Source organism: Canis lupus, chromosome 18 (genome assembly GCF_011100685.1).
Source record: "Canis lupus familiaris isolate Mischka breed German Shepherd chromosome 18, alternate assembly UU_Cfam_GSD_1.0, whole genome shotgun sequence".
Lineage (NCBI taxonomy): Eukaryota > Metazoa > Chordata > Mammalia > Carnivora > Canidae > Canis > Canis lupus.
The window spans coordinates 53,677,859-53,696,039 of record NC_049239.1 but is presented as its reverse complement, the minus strand read 5'-3'; the positions used below and the strand labels follow the sequence as shown (position 1 = coordinate 53,696,039).

At 54.5% G+C, this 18,181-nt stretch overlaps 1 protein-coding gene across 8 annotated transcripts; it reads left to right on the top strand.

Annotated features, from left to right (window-relative positions):
* The first annotated feature begins 1,855 nt into the window (after positions 1–1,855).
* On the top strand, positions 1,856–17,635 carry SPINDOC (spindlin interactor and repressor of chromatin binding). 8 transcript variants are annotated; one of them, XM_038564175.1, is made up of 7 exons: positions 1,861–2,033; positions 5,502–5,584; positions 5,714–5,831; positions 5,921–6,070; positions 6,201–6,338; positions 6,499–6,696; positions 12,376–13,178. In XM_038564175.1, the coding sequence occupies exons 1-7, from the start codon at positions 1,907–1,909 to the stop codon at positions 12,585–12,587; spliced, it is 1,026 nt and encodes a 341-aa protein (XP_038420103.1). In that variant the 5' UTR covers positions 1,861–1,906; the 3' UTR covers positions 12,588–13,178. The 8 variants fall into 8 exon arrangements, with proteins under 8 accessions (XP_038420101.1, XP_038420104.1, XP_038420106.1 ...); XM_038564173.1 differs by lacking the exon at positions 12,376–13,178 and adding an exon at positions 16,116–17,635 and having other exon boundaries at positions 1,856–2,033; positions 5,502–5,831; XM_038564176.1 differs by having other exon boundaries at positions 1,859–2,033; positions 5,502–5,831; positions 10,902–12,516.
* The last annotated feature ends 546 nt before the right edge of the window (positions 17,636–18,181 follow it).

Below are 18,181 nucleotides of genomic sequence, written 5' to 3'. Positions count from 1 at the left end.
TCATGATCCCAGAGTCCTGAGATCGGTCCCACATCAGGCTTCCCGGAGGGAGCCTGCTTCTCCTTCTGTCCATGTTCCTGCCTGTGTCTCTCATGAATAAATAAAATCTTGGAAAAAAAAAAAAAAAAAAGGAAGAAAGGCTTGTGAGGACAAAGTGCCTTAGTATAGTATTGAGTGTATTACTCGGAGTCCAATGGGGGCAATAGGAATTACTCTAAGTAGGTAAAACAAAGAATTTAATGCAGGGAATTGGTGACACCAGTGACAGGGCTGAGTAGTCCAACAGGGGATAGAGAGGTAACCCAGAGATTAGCAATGACAGGACACTCCCATCACTTCTAAACTGGAGGAACAAATGGAGGAGATGGAATTAATGTAGCCTGGAAGTGAAGATCCTCCTCCAAAAGTTGGAACCATGGCAGCCTATCCAGTAAGAGCTAGAGCCACAGAGGAGCTTTATCTACAGCTGGAGACCTGCCCAAACCTGAGCAAGCGACAGAAAGAGAAGAAACACACTGGCTTTATCCTCCCTTCGATTTTCCAGTCTCCTGCCACTGGCTCCCAATGGCCTAACCCAGACCTGAAGGCCCCAGTCCTGGGAGCCTGGGGATCGGCCCCGCGCAGGGCAATGCAGAGGGGAGCAGGTCAACGAAGGGATCCCTGCAAAAGTTACTAGGTGATCATGAGGTAGAAATGACTTAAACCAGCTTGGTTAACACCTTTATTTGAAAAATCTTTAAAGTCCTGGATACTCTTGAAAGTAACAAAATTCTTCCCTTAAAGACCTATGGTCGTCCTGATAATACCGGTTCGTATCTGCCCTCCAACCTCCAACCTACTCCACACGTTATTCTGAATTCCTACTGAGTCTGGTCGGACGCGGTGGCATTTTAAGACGGATTTCCAGCGTCAGACATTTTCCCCACCCAAATCTCAGGAGAGTTTCTACAGCAGAGATGCCCATTCTACGTCACAGAGAGAAGAGCTCACCCAGGTTGCACCGAGCGGGATTATGATGCAGCCGCGTGTCACGGCCACTGGACCCTGGTCTCAGGGCTCTCAGGGATTCGTGTGACCTTGAGGAGGCTCCACATTTCTAGACTCACGTTAAAAAACAAAAAAACAAAACAAACAAAAAAAAGGCAATCCAAACCCTCCGGCGCGGTGCGCGCGCCCACCCTCCACTTGGCTCTTCCACCGTCGCCCCCCTCGTCCGGGAGGCTCCGCGGCGTTTTCGGAGAAAGGATGAGGTCGTCTAAGAAAACAGAGGGCGAGCCCAAGGTCACGGCGCCCGCGAGCCATCGGGGTCCCGTCCCCCGCCCGGGCCGCGGCCCTGCTCACCGCCCCGCCGCTGCTTTTCCCGCCTGGGCATCTCCCGGCGGGGGCAGGCTCGTTCGGGGAAGGCACCAGCGACCGCAGCGCCCCCGGGGCCCCGCGAGCGCTCTCGACGCGCGCCCAGGGGCCGGGGGCCGGGGGCCGGGGGCCGGGGGCCGGGGGGCAGCCCGGGGAGGGGCCCCCAGCGCGGGGTCTCGGGCCTCTCCCGGCCGGCAGCGCCCCGCCGCCCCCGCCGCCCTGCGGGTCCCGGGGAGGTAACGGAGCCGCGTGCCCGGGGCGGGGCCACGTGCGATTGGCCGCGCGGGGTCGGGGGCGGGCCCGCGGCGGGCCGGCCGGGCGGGCGCCGACAATGAGCCTCCATAAAAGGGAGCGGCGGGGGCCTGGGGCCCCGGATTGAGCCCTCCCCGCCCGGGGTCCCGACGCGCTCGGTCTCGGGGAGGCCCGGTCGCGCCCTCGCAGGCCGGGCGGTGAGCGGCGGGCGGCGGGCGGCGGGGAGGGGGCCCCTGGCGGCGCGCCCGGCCTCCCGCGTCCGGTCACCGCGTCCCCCCCCGCCCCCCGCCTCGGCCGCATCATGGCCCTGAAGGCCGAGGGCGCCGCGCTCGACTGCTTCGAGGTGACGCTCAAATGCGAGGAAGGGGAGGACGAGGAAGAGGCCGTGGTGGTGGCCGTGATTCCACGGCCCGAGCCGATGCTCAGAGGTGAGGCTGGAGGGGACCCCACTTCCGCGTCACGGCGCGGCCCGCGCGCCCCCTCCCCCTCCGGCCTGGGACCCGGGCGCCCCCTCCCCCGCTCTGGCTCCGCCCCCTCCGGGGTCTGGAATCTGGGGCCTCCCCGAATTCCCCCTCCCCCGCCCCCGTCCGGGGTCTGGAGCCTTCGATCCACGCCCCGCGCACTCCGGATCTTCCGGTGCCCGAGCGCCCCCTCGCCCGGGCCCCGCACCGGCGGCCGCGGCCTCCCGCCCCGCGGAGGCGGGGGCCGGGCTGCGGTCCAGGCCGAGGGGCAGCGAGGCCTCCAGGCCCGAGGCTGGGCGCGGCGGCCTGCTGTCCGGAGGGAGCTGGAGGATGCCGCCCGCCGAGGGGAGGATTTTCAGGGCCCTCCGCACGGAAAGCCTTCCTGTCCCCCAACCCCTCTTTGCATCTCCTGCCTAACACTTGAGTAAGCCACAGGTGTCAGATTCTAGCGCTTCGGGGGTGAATGGGATACAGCGCTTGCCAGGGGTACCCTCTGCCACGCAGGAAGGGGCTTGGCCTCAGGAGGGGATAGCAGGAACGGTCTGGGAACACTTGCTTTCCCCTCCCCCTTTACCAATTTCTTTAGTCCGCAGGATCTTGCAGACCATTAGAAAACAAAGGGCCGTCTAAACGGAAAACTTAATACTGGCGAAAATGCCAAAAAAAATCTTTTTCGTAGAAATGCGAACGTGTGTTTATTTTAAGATACCTCTTCCCATAAAGGGGATTGTACCCAAAAGAGAGAGTAAGGCCATTTATTTAATCCCCGCGGAACACGCTATCTCCGTGCACTGCCTCTCAGCCTTTTTGGAATCTGCAGGGTTTTAAAACAAGTCGAGGAAATGAAAGCTGCTGCCCTTGTCAGAGCTTTAGATCTAGCAGAGGTTCTTTTCCGTATTTGTGCTAGTATTTACTGAGTGCTGGATGCTAGGCTGCGTGAATTAATTGTTTCAACAACCCTTTAAGGGAGGCCCTATTCCCCACTGTTACGGTGGGGAAACAGAAGTCCGGAGAAGTTAATTCATTCAACAGGTTTTTATTAGTAGCACCTATTATAAACGAGGCAGTTTTAGGCTGGACATGCAAATGGTTATGAACAAAGATGTAACGTCTCATCTACATATACGTATAAATGAATGACCAAAGACAAACGTAATTCAGTGCATAGGGTGTCAGGTGCCGATAAGTGGTTCAGAGAACACCAGAGCAAAGGGAGGAGAAAATGGATTGGGAGGCGTTTTATTTGGAATATCAAGTAGTCAGAAAGGCTTCTTTTCCAATGTGAATTTTGAGCCCAGACTCCCAGGATGGGAGAGAACGAACCTTTGTGGATGATTGGAGGGAAAGCATCTTAGGCAGAGAGAATAGCAAGTGTAAGTGTCCTGAAGCAGAAGCTTTTTGAAAGAGTTTAGAGGAGAAAAGGATGAATTCAAGGCTTTTGACCTGAGCACCCAGAAGGACAGGCCTCCCGCATCCCAAGACCAGGCGACTAGGATGCAAGCGTATGAAGACAGAGAGTTAAGATTTGAATGGGGCGAGTTTGAGATGCCTGTGACACATCCAAGCTGTAAGGCCAGATAGGCATCAGACACATGCATTTCAGTGCCACTGGAGAGCGGCTGGTGGTATAGATACGGGAGTTGTCAGCCGCCAGGCAACGGGACAACACCTGTCAGAGGAAGGAGTTAGATAGGAGAGGTCTAAAAAACTGAACTGTGGAGCTCTCTCCAGTGACTGCAGGTTGGAGATTGAGTCAGTCCCTCATCAAAGATTTCTGAATGCCACTGCATGCCAGGCATTGTTTTTGATGCTGGAGGTCCAGGTGTGAACGATCCAAAGTCTTGCTGTCCTGGAGCTCACTGGGCAGTGGGGAGGCATGGTGCACAAGTAAAACACACGTTAGGTCTGATGGTGGTGTGGGCTGAGGAGCAGGACATGAGGGGTAAAGGGGAATCGGGTGTCCAGCTTTCTGCAGGAGGCAAGAGGGCTGTGGTAAAAAGATAGTTCTTCAGGCTATTCCTTGAAAGAGATGAGAGAGCTGCACAGGCACCTGAAAAGAGGTGAGGAGGACCCAGTACCAGCAACTGCAAGAGAGCCCCAGGGAAGAAAGGAATGAATCAACAGGAGGCAGTGCCTGGAAGCCAAGTAACAAAAACCTAGATGGAAGAAGTGACGAGCCAAATGATGAAATTTAAGAACTGACAGCCAGGTTTAGCTTTGGTGACCTTGACGGGAGTTGTTTCCGAGCAGTGGTGGGAAAGAAAGCCCAATGGCAGTCAAGAGGTCAAGGTTACTGTGCATGGTCACATGGGACATAGGAACAGCCCAGCCTCGGACCTGAATCTTCCGAGTCCTGGCCACTTCTCAGACCCGTTTCATATGCCACTTATCCATACGGTTCCCAGACGTCAGGGCCCCTCATATTTTACTTCATCCCATCTTCTCAGATGGGAAGGAGATGCGGTTACAAAAGAGCAAGGGGACTCTGCTGCAGAAGCATGGAGCTGCCAGGCTAATGGGGGTCCAAGGCTGCCTTTGTTGAACCGGAAAGAATTCCTGCCCTGCCAGAGCTTGTGGCCCATGTGCACAGGGAACAGATGCCAGGCAGACCCTTGGGAATGAGATCACCCCTGCAAATGCTCTGGGAGGTGGGAGAGGGATTGTGATGGGGTGTGGCAGCCTTCTGAAGGGTCCTTGCCAGGTGGAGAAACAGGCATGCCTGTTCTTTGCTGACTGCAGGCTCCCGGAGCATCTCCTAGGTGGCAGGCCCTGTGGGGGCAGTGAGACAATCAGATGTTCTCAAGAAAGTATGCAGCATGGCCTGGAAGTCAGAGGTGGATATAATCAACCGTCAGGGTGGGAGGTCCCAAAGGCTTCCCAGGAGTGACAATGTGAGCAAGGCCATAAAGGAAGTGTAGGAATTTGTCAGACCAATCAGAATGGTCTAGATGAATGTGCCAAAGCTGAAGACCTGCAAGAACACAGCCTGTTGGAAACCCTGTGGTCTGGAGCCAGATTGAAAGGAGATATACAGGGGATCCCTGGGTGGCTCAGTGGTTTGGCGCCTGCCTTTGTCCTGGGACATGACCCTGGAGTCCCGGGATTGAGTCCCACGTCGGGCTCCCTGCATGGAGCCTGCTTCTCCCTCTGCCTGTGTCTCTGCCTCTCTCTGTCTCTCTTTCATGAATAAATAAATAAAATCTTTAAAAAAAAAAAAAAAGCAGATACACAGATAGTGGGATGCCGATGCACACAGGTTGCGTTTAGTATGGTTAGTGCCTCGCGGGCTGCAGGGGAGAGGAGAGAGAGAGACTTGGGGTAAGAATGTGCCTCCCTCCGCCCTCCAGCCCTCCACCAAGTTTGGGGAATCATGTAAGTATTCTAGGCCATGGGTACCTCTACTGGTAACATCCTCCTGCACGTCTCCCTCTGTAGTGGCCCAGCAGGAGAAGACCCCACCGCCTAGGCCCAACCTGCTGGAGGCAGGCAGCGATGGCTGTGAGGAGCCCAAGCAGCAGGTGTCTTGGGAGCAGGAGTTCCTTGTGGGAAACAGCCCCGGAGGCAGCGGGCGGGCACTGTGCATGGTGTGTGGGTCCGAAATCCGGTCCCCCTCTGCCGACACGGCGCGCATGCATATCCTGGAGCAGCATCCTCACACCCTGGACCTGAGCCCTTCAGAGAAAAGCAACATCCTGGAGGCCTGGAGTGAGGGAGTGGCCCTTTTGCAAGACATCAGAGCTGAGCAGCCTTCCTCGCCCACCTCAGGTAGTTGGAAGTGAGGGTCGGGTGGAGGATGAAGGGAAAAGTCGGACTCACAGAGCACTTGGAACTCACTGGGTGTTTGCCTTCTTCAGACTCAGGCCAGGATGTCGAAGCTGACCCGGACTCTGACCCAGACCCTGCCAAAATGCCAGCAGAGATCGTTGTTCTCCTCGACTCTGAGGACAACCCATCTCTCCCGAAAAGGAGCCGGCCCAGGGGACTCCGCCCCCTCGAGCTTCCTGGTCAGTTTTTGGGAAGCCCTTGCGGCTGAGCTGGGGAGAGGGGAGTGCGCATTCTGTGTTCTGTGTGACGAGAGGCTACAGGGCCCAGGCGTGGCCCCTTTCAAAGGTACAAGGTCTTCTCATTCTGTAGCTGCCCCTGCCTCAGAGGCAGGAAATAGGAAGCCCCGTGGTCAGAGATGGAAGGAGCCCCCTGGAGAAGAACCGGTCAGAAAGAAAAGAGGCAGACCCATGACCAAAAACTTGGACCTGGACCCAGACCCTGACCCAGGTGAGGGAGAGGCCCATGACGGGCGTGGGCTCCAGGCGCAGTGCTCCAAGAGGAAAGTCACGCCAGGGCAGGGGGGCCGTCCAGGCCTCTGGACTCTGGCTTCAGTGGCCATAGGCAGCACAGCCTTACAGACTCTGTTCTATCCTGTCCTTCCTTCCAGACCCCCCATCACCTGACTCACCCACGGAGACTTTTGCTGCTCCTGCTGAGGTCCGTCACTTCACCGACGGCAGCTTCCCCCCGGGCTTCGTCCTCCAGCTCTTCTCTCACACACAGCTCAGGGCCTCAGACAGCAAGGACTCACCCAGAGAAGGGGTTGCTGCAGGAGGCCTTCCCCAGCCAGAAAGCCCCTCTCCAGGTGAGCTCCTGGGAGGGGACGACAAGGGTGGGTCGGAGAGAGCCAGGCTACATCCCTGGGGTCTGGCCTCCTCAAGGCTGCTCTGCAGCAGAGCCTGGGATACAGGTGGTTACTGCTCAGGGCCCCTGAGACGCGGGGCCGAGGGCGGGCAGACCAGAATGGTGGGGACTGGCCAGCAAGCTGAGCCGCTCTGTTAGCTCCTGGGGAGTGTCCTGGAGTTGGTTGTTAGGTTGGGCTAAGCCAGTACTCCCCAGAGCCTGACACCCATCAGCACACTTATGGCTGATTCCTCCTGGAACCCGAGGTGCCTAGCTCGCCCTGGTGGAGCCAGGGCCCGAGTGGGACTGGAACAGAACAGACCCCTGGTCAACTCGGCAGGCACCTCCGTAGAGAGCAGCTCAGTGACTTTTGAATGATAGCATGAAGTGCTTGCGTTTGTATCATGTTCAACCAATTTCAAGAAACTTTTCTATGTAGTTCATCTGGCCCTTAGAAAAGTCTGTTTTCCGCATGGGAAGGTGGAGTCTCAGCTGGTTCTTCCCTCCCTTGATCCTTGTATTCGTTTCCTGTGGCTTCTATGACAAACTACCACAAATCTTAGTGGCTTACAAGAATACACTTTATTACTTTTCAGTTCTGGAAGTCAGAGGTCTAGAATGGGTTTCATCCATCTAAAATCGGCAGGGTCCTATTCTTTTCCAGAGGCTCCAGCAGGGGGTCGCTGGGGGGTAATCCATTTTCTTGTCCTGCCCAGCTTCTTAGAAGCGAGCATTCCTTGGCTATGGTCTCCTTCCGTCTTCAAAGCCAGCAGTGGCCAGTAGAGTCTTTCTGAGGATGTCGTCTTTGTTCTGACTTGTCTGCCTCCCTCTTCCCCCCCCTGGGACCCCTGTCATCCTGTGGAGCCCACCCAGATCATCCAGGACAATCTATTTTGAAGTCAGCTGGTTAGCAACATTAATTCCATCTACTGCCTCAGTTCTCCCTTGCCACGTAAGATAGCATAGTCAGAGATCCTGGGGATTAGGGAGTGGGATATCTTTGAGCAACACAGTCATATAGCCAGGCAGTGGCTGGATTCAGATTAGACCAGAACATGCCTTGGGAGGGCAGAGGCTGAGCCTCATTCCTCTTCATCTCTCCATGCCAGGCGCCTCGGGCTCAGGAAATGGCTTTTTTTTTTTTTTTTTAAGATTTTATTTATTCATGAGAGACACAGAGAGAGAGAGGCAGAGGGAGAAGCAGGCTCCATGCAGTCCCGATGTGGGACTCAATCCCGATCCTGGGTCTCCAGGATCAGGCCCTGGGCTGAAGGCGGCGCTAAACCGCTGAGCCACCCGTGCTGCCCAGGAAATGGCTCTTGAAGGAGTGACCAGGTGACACACAGAGCACTTTGTCGTGGCCTGCCTGAAATAGTGCATTCGGAGTTAGAGCCCAGGGAAAGCTAGCACGGGAGGTACCAGGGGCTCCCCAGAGCAGGGGTCTCAAAAAGGAGGTGGACTTTTTGTACAAAGAAAAAGCAAAAAAAAAAAAAAAAGAAAGGAAGAAAAAGCAAATATGCCCCTTCTCTTGCCCACCCCACCTCACTCAACAGTGGTGAGCACTGTTAATAGTTGGTTTTGTGTCTTGAGACCTCTCACGAAGCTCAGCGTGTGCCTGTATGTGTGTACACGCACTTTTCACTGAATTCTATTTTACCAAGATAGGCTCTGTTTTTTCTCATCTTGAGGCAGGCGTCAGCTCTTCACGTAGATCACGGTCTTAACTGTCTCAAGTTTCAGCTTGAGCCACATTCCAGTCCTGCCTCCCCGAGACTGTGTGCTCTGCTTGGACTTGAGCGTTCCCTGAGCTTCCTCGTTCTCTTCGGTGGATCACTGCTTTAAATGGCTCACTGCTTCCACTGTTTAATGGGTCTTCTGGTTTCATTCTCGAAAGGGAGCCTTCATTTTGAAACCTGGGATACCCTGTGCCCCAATTCACCTGTCTGGAGTGGTGAGTAGCTGAGAAGGGAGTCCCTGAGACCTCACATTCCTTTGGGGTACGTGGGCAAAGTCTGAGGCCTTGGGATACATGAATATAATTGACATGAGAGGGTTTTTCTCAGCAGGTGGCAGAATCTAGGGAGGTTGGAGGTGGCGGGAACACACAGTGGACGCTGTGTAAGTGTTCCTGCCTGTAGCCAGGCTGGGCCCTCAGGGGAGCACTATGGAAAATAACATGAGTGAGGACAGAGTTTCTCTGTCCCCAAGAAATTTACTGTCTGTTTGAAGGTACAGGTTGGAGGAGTGACGCAGCCACTGTAGTTCTGTGCGGAGCAAAGGCTTCCAGAGCGGTGGCCACAGACTGTTTGGGGATCCCAAAGCTTGGGCAGATTTCTCAAAACCCTGTGAGGCTTCAACCAGAATATCTTCATGTTGAGTTGCTTTTTGTATTGAAGTTCTTAAAAGATTTTGAGTAAAGATTCTAATTCTATCAGTTTAAAAAGGTTTAAAAGTCAAGGATTTAGAAATTGGTGAGGTCACTACGGTGAGGTCAGCTGAGCTGATGGATCACAGTGTGAAGCAGAGGAGACTTTCTGGAGCTTTCCAAAGGGCTTTGCAGGAAGAGGGAGGGGAAGTGTCCAAGCCAGAGAGAAGGGAAGCCTTGAGGACCCCACTCACAAATTGTAAGGAAAAGCCTCTTTGTCTTGCTAGTATTTGATTTGAGTAAGATCTAGAGACCTGGCTTTTAAGATACCTCGGCCAGGTCCAGTATGTTTCCAGGCTGGACCAAGGAAAAGGTGTGGTGTGTGTGTGTGTGTGTGTGTGTGTGCGCGCGCGCACGTGTATGCATGCGGGCACCTGTGCACATGAGTGTGAGCATGTGTGAATTTCACAAGGGACAGGGTCTTTGTTCTATTCGCTGCTATATCCTCGGTACTTGGTATCATACCTGGCACAAAGAAAGCTCTCAGTAAAGATTTATTGAAATAGTGGGTAGTGGCTGCCTTCACCGTCATTTGGTGGTAACATTTTCAGAGTCCCCGAGCAGAAACAAGCCTTAATGAGAAACAGGAGAAAAGGACTCAGGCCTACCCTCTGGAGAAGGTGTGTTCGTGGACACACACATGCACAAATGTAGAGGAGAGAGGAACAGAGCTTGGGAAGCAGAGGGGTTTGGGCTTCCCAGGAGGGAGGAGGGCCAGCCCTGGGTTTGGAGTGCAGATGGGGCTCAGCTTGTCCCTGGGCTGATAGGTTCTTCTGGCTTGCTCTTTCATGGCCCTGGGCTTTGATCATGCATGCTTTCTGGAAGGGCATCACAAGTCAGGCCTCACTCTCCTGAGGCTCCCTTCCACACCCACCCTCACCTCTGCCCTCTATGCTACCAGAAGGAACTGGTACTTAATCCTGTTGCTTTGAGAAGTCCTGAAGTTCATGAGCTCTTACCATGTGCCAAACTCTTAACATCTTTGTGTAATCTGTCTCCTTAAATTCCCACAACCACCATACACAGTATTTGGGGAAGAGGACACAGCCTTGGGGAGGCAAGGCACTCTCAGGGCCCCTCACCTAGTAAGCGACAGCATGTGTGCATTTCCACCTGTGTCCTTCTCCTCTGCAGCATCCAAGCCACATCCTCTGCCTTCTCATTGCTGCTGGAGCTAAACCCCGCTAGCAAAGCTTGGCCCCCTGGGCCTCTCACTAGACCCCAGCTGTCTGCCTTGCTAGCCACCATTTCCTCTGTCCTCTGCTCTCTGTCCACCGTCCAGTTTTCCCTCTCCTGTAGATTGCATCCGGCAGCCGATGCAAGCTGAGATTTCCCCCTTGCCTCCTCATCCCTCGCTAGCCACTGTCCCATTTGTCGCCAAACTTTTTCAGCAAGGCTGGGGACTATTTTCTGCACTAACCAACCCTCGTCTCTCTGGGAGCCGCTTCAGCCCTGTTCCCATCTTCCAGCCTCATGCTGACGTGGCTTTTCCAGCAAGGTCACCATTGACTTGTCTAAAATGAGAATCCAGTGGTCGATTCTCAGTCCATGCCCTTCCCGATGTGACAAAACAGTGACCCCAGCCCTCGGCCTTTCCCAGAGCCACTTGCCATCTGTGGGCTTCCCAGGCAACCTTCTGGGTTTTCCTCTAGCCTCACTGGCTGTTCCACTTCTGCTCTTTCACACATGGCTCCCTGAGTCGGATCTGCTGATTATCTTTCCTCCTTTTTTTTGAATGTAAGCTGTTTCAGGTCAGGATATGTGTCTGTTTCGTTTCCTGTGATGCACCCGGCAGACGATCCATGTGCTGCCCGCGTGTCTGGTGCGTGAGTGGTTAAGTGAGTGACCGGATACCAGATACCTCAACCAGCAGGGCCTTCCTCACTCCCAGAGCGATCCACCCCAAGTTCACCTGCTCCCAGCTCCCAGCCGGATCTGCTGATTCCAGCCTCTCTTCCAGATGCCCATGTGACCGGTCTGTGATTGTAAGATCTGTCACACTGAACCCCCCGCCCCCCGCCCCCAGCCACCTTCCTCTTCCCAGCCTCCTCTCCCCTCTTGCATTCTACACTTTGCTCAGGCTCAATCCTGGCGTCATCCTCTTCTGTTTCTCAGACTCCACATGAACCTCCCGCGTATCCTGTTAGCCCCACCTCCAAAATCCATTCAGAATTCATCTTCCTGTCTCACCCCTCCCCCCCCCCACTCGCTGAGGCTGCCCTGGTCCCAGCCATCTCTTGCCTGGTTCCTTTAACAGTCCTCTCCGTGGGCTCCTGGCCTCTGGTCTTTGCCCGCTATGGTCTCCTCTCCTACGGTACAGGGTCCCCAGTGCAAACCAAGTTGGGCGCTGTCACTGCTATTCCTGTTACACTCCAGAAAAGAAGCTAGAGTTCTCCTGGTGACTAGTGATGTTCTCCCCAGGATCCCACTTCTACCCTATCCCACCCACTGCATAGGTACTGGCCTGCTGTGAAAGATCCTTCCCAAAACAGACATCAGGACAGTTGCAGTCACCATGTCTGGTTCTGATTTCCATGTAAAATACTTTTGTGCATTCCCATGTGATAGGGGATGCTTTCATGGCTGCACAGTCACTGTGGGGGTCTGCTCTCCCCTCCTTGGGGTCCTGGCTTTGCTTATTTGGAGCAGCTCCTCCCCAGTTATGGTAAACGTCCGATCTCCCCATGTGGTGGGTCCCGATGGGAGGTGAAGGGCCTGGTGGGGCTCGCAGAGCAGAGCTGGGACTCTAACCCAGGACTGGCCATCAGGTTTTCCCTCCTTTCCCTCTGTATCCATTTGTGAGCCCCGTAGTGGGCAGAGCCATCTTCTCTTTGGGGTGTTCCCCACCCCCACCACCTCTGCCCACAGAGGCTGGGGCGCCCAGTGAGTTTTAGATGAAGTGGAGTGAGCTGAAGTTACATAAGAGGTGAGCATACAGCAGTGAGCATGTGTGTACCAAAACACATGGGGGAGGAAGCCAACAGGGTGTGCCCGACTTCTACCTAAGAAGCAAGGATCTCATCTTTTGGTTTGTTGGGGTCCTTGGATGAGCCAAGAGTGGAGCTTTCCTCTGTTCCTTGGGCTCCCCCTCATACCAGGCCCTGGACTGTGGAAAGGAAGAGCTAGAAATGGTAATGCAGAAGCCTTCAGGGGCCATTCTCGGGATGGGGGTCCAAAGGGCCCTGACTTTTGCTCTCTGCTCCCATCGCTGCCCAGCTCCCCCTCCGGGGCTTCGCGGGACGCTGGATCTCCAGGTTATCCGCGTACGGATGGAGGAGCCCCCAGCAGTCAGCCTCCTGCAAGATTGGTCCAAGCACCCCCAGGGCACCAAGAGTGTGGGAGGAGGTGACCCCCCCAACTGGCCTGTGGTTCTGTCAGAGTCCAGCACCACCATGGGGGGGCAGCCAGAGGCAGGGAGTGGCATGTAGGTTCTCGCTTTCCTGGGGAGGGAGGGAGGGAGGAGGCAAGGTCCCCCTTTGGCTTATCACTCAGAGCTGCCCAGCTTGGCCACCTGATGGAGAGAGTAAAACCAGGTGCCAAGGCAGGATGGAGGAGAGGATGGGGGGCAGCATCCGTTGTTACTTGGGGGCACTGGAAGATGTTGACCCCTGGCAAGGCACAAGACCAGGCCCTGGGAAGGGCAAGGCTGGCCTCAGGGCTGTCGTATGGTAGGGCATTGGGCCTGTGGAGAACACCTACCCCAATCCTTTTGCTGACCCAGACCTCTCCGTCCCCCTTCCTTCCCCCCTCTTAGCCCCCACCATTCTCCCTTGGCACAGTGCCTTACATAAGAGGTGGTCACGATGGGGTTTGAACTGAGTCCCACTACCTCGGGGGACGCCTCTCCTCCCCCACCTGTTCAGGCTCCTAAACCAGGAGGCCTCCATTACCTCTTCCCGCTCCATCCCTGCAGGAGGCCCAAGCAGACCACCTGGGGGCTTTGTTCACTCCCTCCTTTTCACTTACTTTCCTGTTGTATATATCTCCTTTGTTGACAATAAATTATTTTTTTTTATTAAGAGTTCTGTCTGGGTCATCATTGGGGGAAGGGGTTTGCTAACAGGATCTCCAGGCTCCTGGAGTGACCTTGAGGGGCAGGAGGGCTGGAAATTTGTCCTGGGTGGGAGGGCAGAGCAGGGCCAGGGTAGGGCCTCATTGGCTCCATGGAGGTGTGGAGCTGACTGGGCGCGAGTCACAGAGAGACCCTGCACCCCTTCTCCCAGCCCTTGAAATGGGGTCAGAAACATTCTTTGGGATGCCTGGGTGGCTCAGCGGTTGAGCATCTGCCTTCAGCTCAGGTCATGATCCTGGAGTCCCAGGATCAAGTCCCATCCCGCATCAGGCTCCCTGCAGGGAACCTGCTTCTCCCTCTGCCTCTCTGTCTCATGAATAAATAAATCCAAGGAAGGGAGGGAGGGAGGGAGGGAAAAGAAAACACCTCCTCTTTAATGTTTTGTACCTTCTGACTCACCTAGTGAACCTTGTCCCAGAGAGCCCACGGTGGGGGACAGGGGCTAATTACACCCTACTTGTTGACCTTCTAAAGTGAAATGGTTGAGGCAGGCGTGTGGTGCCTTACTCTAGCCCACCCTCTCCCTGGCTTGATTAAAAACTCCCTCCTTTGCCTGGTTTCCCCATTCCCTGGACCAAGAGATGGCCCACTCTGGGTTTCTTCACCAGATTCCTTACCCTCCTAAACCAACATCACAGGCCAAATCTATGTAGAATCTTGTTTCTCTCCCATTGGTGATATGGGCATAGAAGAGGGACACGGGGAGCTCCCTGCCAGACCCCAAACCCCACTGTCATATTTAGAATCCAGAGGCAAGTGGAGCATCAGGACAGTCCACCCCCTGCACCAGGACTGCTTTCCTGCTCCTGATAAATACTGCGTATCAGGGCAGAGGTGAGGCCTTGATAGCACTCTGAAGGAAGAGTTCACCTACGACACTGAGCTAGCTGGGTTTTGAGACTAACCGGAAAGCTAGTCTTGAGATCAGGAGGGATCTAGGTATGAGCATACTGCAAGCATGCGGGTGCTGCTCTGAGCTGGTGTCACCCAGATGTGGGCCAGGGGTGGGTAGTCTCTGTGTGGTGGCTTCCCGGGATGTGGTCCTTTCTCCCTAACAAGCTTGGGAGAAGGAGGGCAAAGCTCCTCCTAACAAGCAGGGGATAAGAAGGCACAGATATGGTTCAGAACACTTTGTGTCTCGGGTGGCTTCACCAGTGCGTGACAGGTGGGCCACAGACCTCCACTGCATCTCCACCACTGTTTCTGCAAACTGGTAAAACTTCTCTCCCACTTAACAGGCAGGAAGGAATAAGGCTGAAAATCAGGCTTTGAAACGTGAATGTGAGTTACTGTAGGTGAGGTCTTTCTGTCCTTCACACAATCACGACTGTTTACATTTATGCCAGCATGCTTTTCAGTTGATGTGGCTGTGTTGCTGGGTGTTTAGTTGAGAAAATGTCTGAAGCTCACCGTAAAATTGAGACATTCAGTGCACCTTCGCTGCTGTTGACGTGATTGATGGCTGGCTCACTAGACTGTGAGCTCCTTTTGGGCAAGGACTAGGCTGCCCTGACTTTGTTTCCCTAGGGTCCTGCTTGGGCCCAGCACATAGTAGGTGCTCAGTTGTCAAGCGCTCTCTTGATGTGTCTTCCCATGCAACATTTTCCAGGGCAAGCTGGTCTCTAGTGTGTGCGGCTCCCTTCACGGGGTGGCAGCCACAGTGGCTGCAGGTGGCACAGTGGTTCCGTGACTTCATCCTCACATTTCTGGTTGGCAGGAGTCCGTCCGCCCAGCCTTGGCCAGGACCCTAGGGACTGTATGAGTGCGTGTGGCTGGAGCTCCCAGTGGGCACCTCTGGGCTTCCAGGGAGAGATGAAGAGCAGAGCCGAGGACATGATTCCACCTGAAGTACAGAAGTTTCCTAACATTGGTGACTCAGAGCTTGGTGGCTCTGGTGGGGGAGTCCCTCTTCCACCCCTGTCTCTGACAACTCCAGACCAGATGCTGCTGCAACCGTTTACCCAAACGCCAAGGAAGGCTCACACACTAGCAGTGACCCGGGGCTGGTGGTGGCAGCTTTCTCCAGATGGGATGCCGAGGCCCAATCACAATGCTGAGTGAAGGGGTGGGAGAAGAGGGTGCACTGCCCCCAACTCTTTTTTTTTTAAATAACTTAAGCCAAAGTATTTTTTTTTTAAGATTTTGTTTATTTTTTCATGACAGACACAGAGAGAGTCAGAGAGAGAGAGAGAGAGAGAGGCAGAGACACAGGCAGAGGGAGAAGCAGGCTCCATGCGGGGAGCCTGATCTGGGACTCGATTCCAGGTCTCCAGGATCACGCCGCGGTCTGCAGGCGGCACTAAACCACTTGGCCATGGGGGGTGCCCGCCCCCAACTCTTGATACCCTGGCCTCTAATTCCCTTTGCTTTCCAAAATGGGCCATCCCTTGCTGTTCCCAGTTGCCGTCCTCAGGGTCCAGGTAGGGGAGAGCTTTCTGGATACCAGTAACAGCTGTGTAGTTAAAGCTGGTCTAGGACAAAGGAAGAAACAGCCCCTTCCCTCCTCAAAGAGAAACTGGTGTGTGTAAGTGTGTGGTTGGGAAGAGAAGACACTGGCTGGGCCCCATGTGACACCCCAGCTACGTCGCTGGTCTGGTCCAGACTAGGCTGCTCCTACAATCTGACCCCGCCCCGCCTCTCTCACACACAGCTGTGTAGTTCTGTGGTTCAAATGAGACTGTAAAGTCCTCATACCCCCAAGGGGTGGTAGAAGGATGGGGAGCTGGAGTGGGAGAGCATCTCCGATGGGACAGCAGCCTCTCAGTGTCACCCCACCGGCTCTGTTGGGAAAGAGGCACCATCTCACCTCCCCATGGGCAGCACGGGCAGGGAGGGGCTGCTGCTTTGTAGGCATAGCAACTGGTAAGGTGTGTCTGTTTTCCAGCCCTCCCAGGACCAGATATTGGCCCAGAGCCTTCACACCAGATCCTGTCAGTCCCTCTCCCCTCTAGAGGGAACAGCCTCATTCCACCCAAAGGACACACCAGCCTTCAGAGGAGGAAGCAGTGCAGGACTTCTGGTCTAACAGCAATCTCAGTGCCTCGGATTTCCTCAGACCCCACTCTCTGGGTGGCCTGAGGAAGCAGGAGCAGCAAGGGAGCCAGGGGCCAGGGCAATTACTCTTCAGGGCTCAGATTCCACAGACATGAATGAAGGCCCCCGGCGGACAGGCAGAAACTACAGAGTGCAGGCAGGACACCCGCTGTGTCCCCACTGTGGGTCACCCCACATTGTGCCCATTATACAGGTGAGGGATCAGCCACAGCAAGACGAACAAGGTGACTTGCCTGCCACTCCAGAGCTGGTGAGGGAGCAGAGCCAGTCTGAGCCTGGATCTGTCTGACCCCAGAGCTCTTGTCTCCCACACTGCATGGCCTGTTTCTGCTTCAGGACTGATACCTCTTCCCTTGAGAGCCTGGGAACTTGTGGTAGGTTCAGGGTGTGAGGCAGAAATGGAGTCAGGTGGGAGTGGGGAAGGTCTTCAACTATGACAAATGCTCAGCACCTCCTTTGCTCCCCTCAGATGATGATTTCCTGTGACCTCACCATGCCAATTTCCAGAGCACCCCCCCCCCCAGGTCCTAGTGAGTAAGGAAAGGGTTAAGGTATAGGCAGGGAAAAGTAGGGGACCCCTGAGTAAGCTCTGACACTAGTCCTGGCAGGCAAAAGCGCATAGCCAGAGTGAACAAGAGATAAGGGAACAGACCAGACCACCTGGCCCAGGATGTTAGGGAGTATTTTTCTTTGGTGGCTACAATGTAATCACAGAAAAATGACCAGACCTCAAAAAAATACATCATTAAGGGTGTTATCTATAGTCCTTGCTCAAACCAAGATGGCACAAGAATCTCAAGGCCTGGTACAACAATGTCCATGTGAGCTTGGACTGCTCTAGGGAGAGGGCATGGGGAGCTACTCCTAACCCAGAACCTGCTCTTCCCCCACACCCCTCCCGGCCTAAAGTGAGTCCTCTTGCCCATGGCACCCACATCTTCCTGGGTGAGCAGTTTGCCTCTGAGACACTCACCCACAGTGTCACCAAAGTCACAACGGGGGTTGAGACAACTGCACATGTACAGTGGTTCAAAGCTGAGGCTCAAGAGACCCTGCAGCCCCGGCCCAGGCTGTGAGCTGGGTGAGAGGCACGTGCCACAGTTCCAGGTGCTCGGGACACAGACGTGGACAAGAGAACCAAGGGCCATTCTGGGCAAGATGGACAGCAAATGAGGAGGTTCTCCATATATGCAGCCAGGATGAGCACCTGGAAGAAAAATAGGGTGTGACAGAGGAAGACATGGACATGGCCAACAAGCACATGAGAAAATGTTCCGCATCCCTTGCCATCAGGGAAATACAAATCCAAACCACAATGAGATACCACCTCACACCAGTGAGAATGGGGAAAATTAACAAGGCAGGAAACCACAAATGTGGGAGAGGATGTGGAGAAAGGAGAACCCTCTTGCACCGTTAGTGGGAATGTGAACTGGTGCAGCCACTCTGGAAAACTGTGTGGAGGTTCCTCAAAGAGTTAAAAATAGACCTGCCCTATGAGCCAGCAATTGCACTGCTGGGGATTTACCCCAAAGATTCAGATGCAATGAAACGCTGGGACACCTGCACCCCAATGTTTCTAGCAGCAATGTCCGCAATAGCCAAACTGTGGAAGGAGCCTCGGTGTCCACCGAAAGATGAATGGATCAAGAAGATGTGGTTTATGTATACAATGGAATATTCCTCAGCCATTAGAAATGACAAATAACCAGCATTTGCTTCGAGGTGGATGGACCTGGAGGGTATTATGCTGAGTGAAATGAGTCAATCAGAGAAGGACAAACATTATATGTTCTCATTCATTTGGGGAATATAAATAATAGTGAAAGGGAATAAAGGGAAGGGAGAAGAAATGAGTGGGAAATATCAGAAAGGGAAACGGAACATAAAGACTCC

What these genes read in the sequence shown, in the direction of transcription:
- SPINDOC (XM_038564172.1), top strand. Translation starts at nt 1,907, where the DNA reads ATGGCCCTGAAGGCCGAGGGCGCCGCGCTCGACTGCTTCGAGGTGACG. An exon ending in GCCTTCCTCGCCCACCTCAG is followed by an intron (nt 5,832 to 5,920) that starts GTAGTTGGAAGT and finishes TGCCTTCTTCAG; the next exon opens with ACTCAGGCCAGGATGTCGAA. An exon ending in GGACCCAGACCCTGACCCAG is followed by an intron (nt 6,339 to 6,498) that starts GTGAGGGAGAGG and finishes CCTTCCTTCCAG; the next exon opens with ACCCCCCATCACCTGACTCA.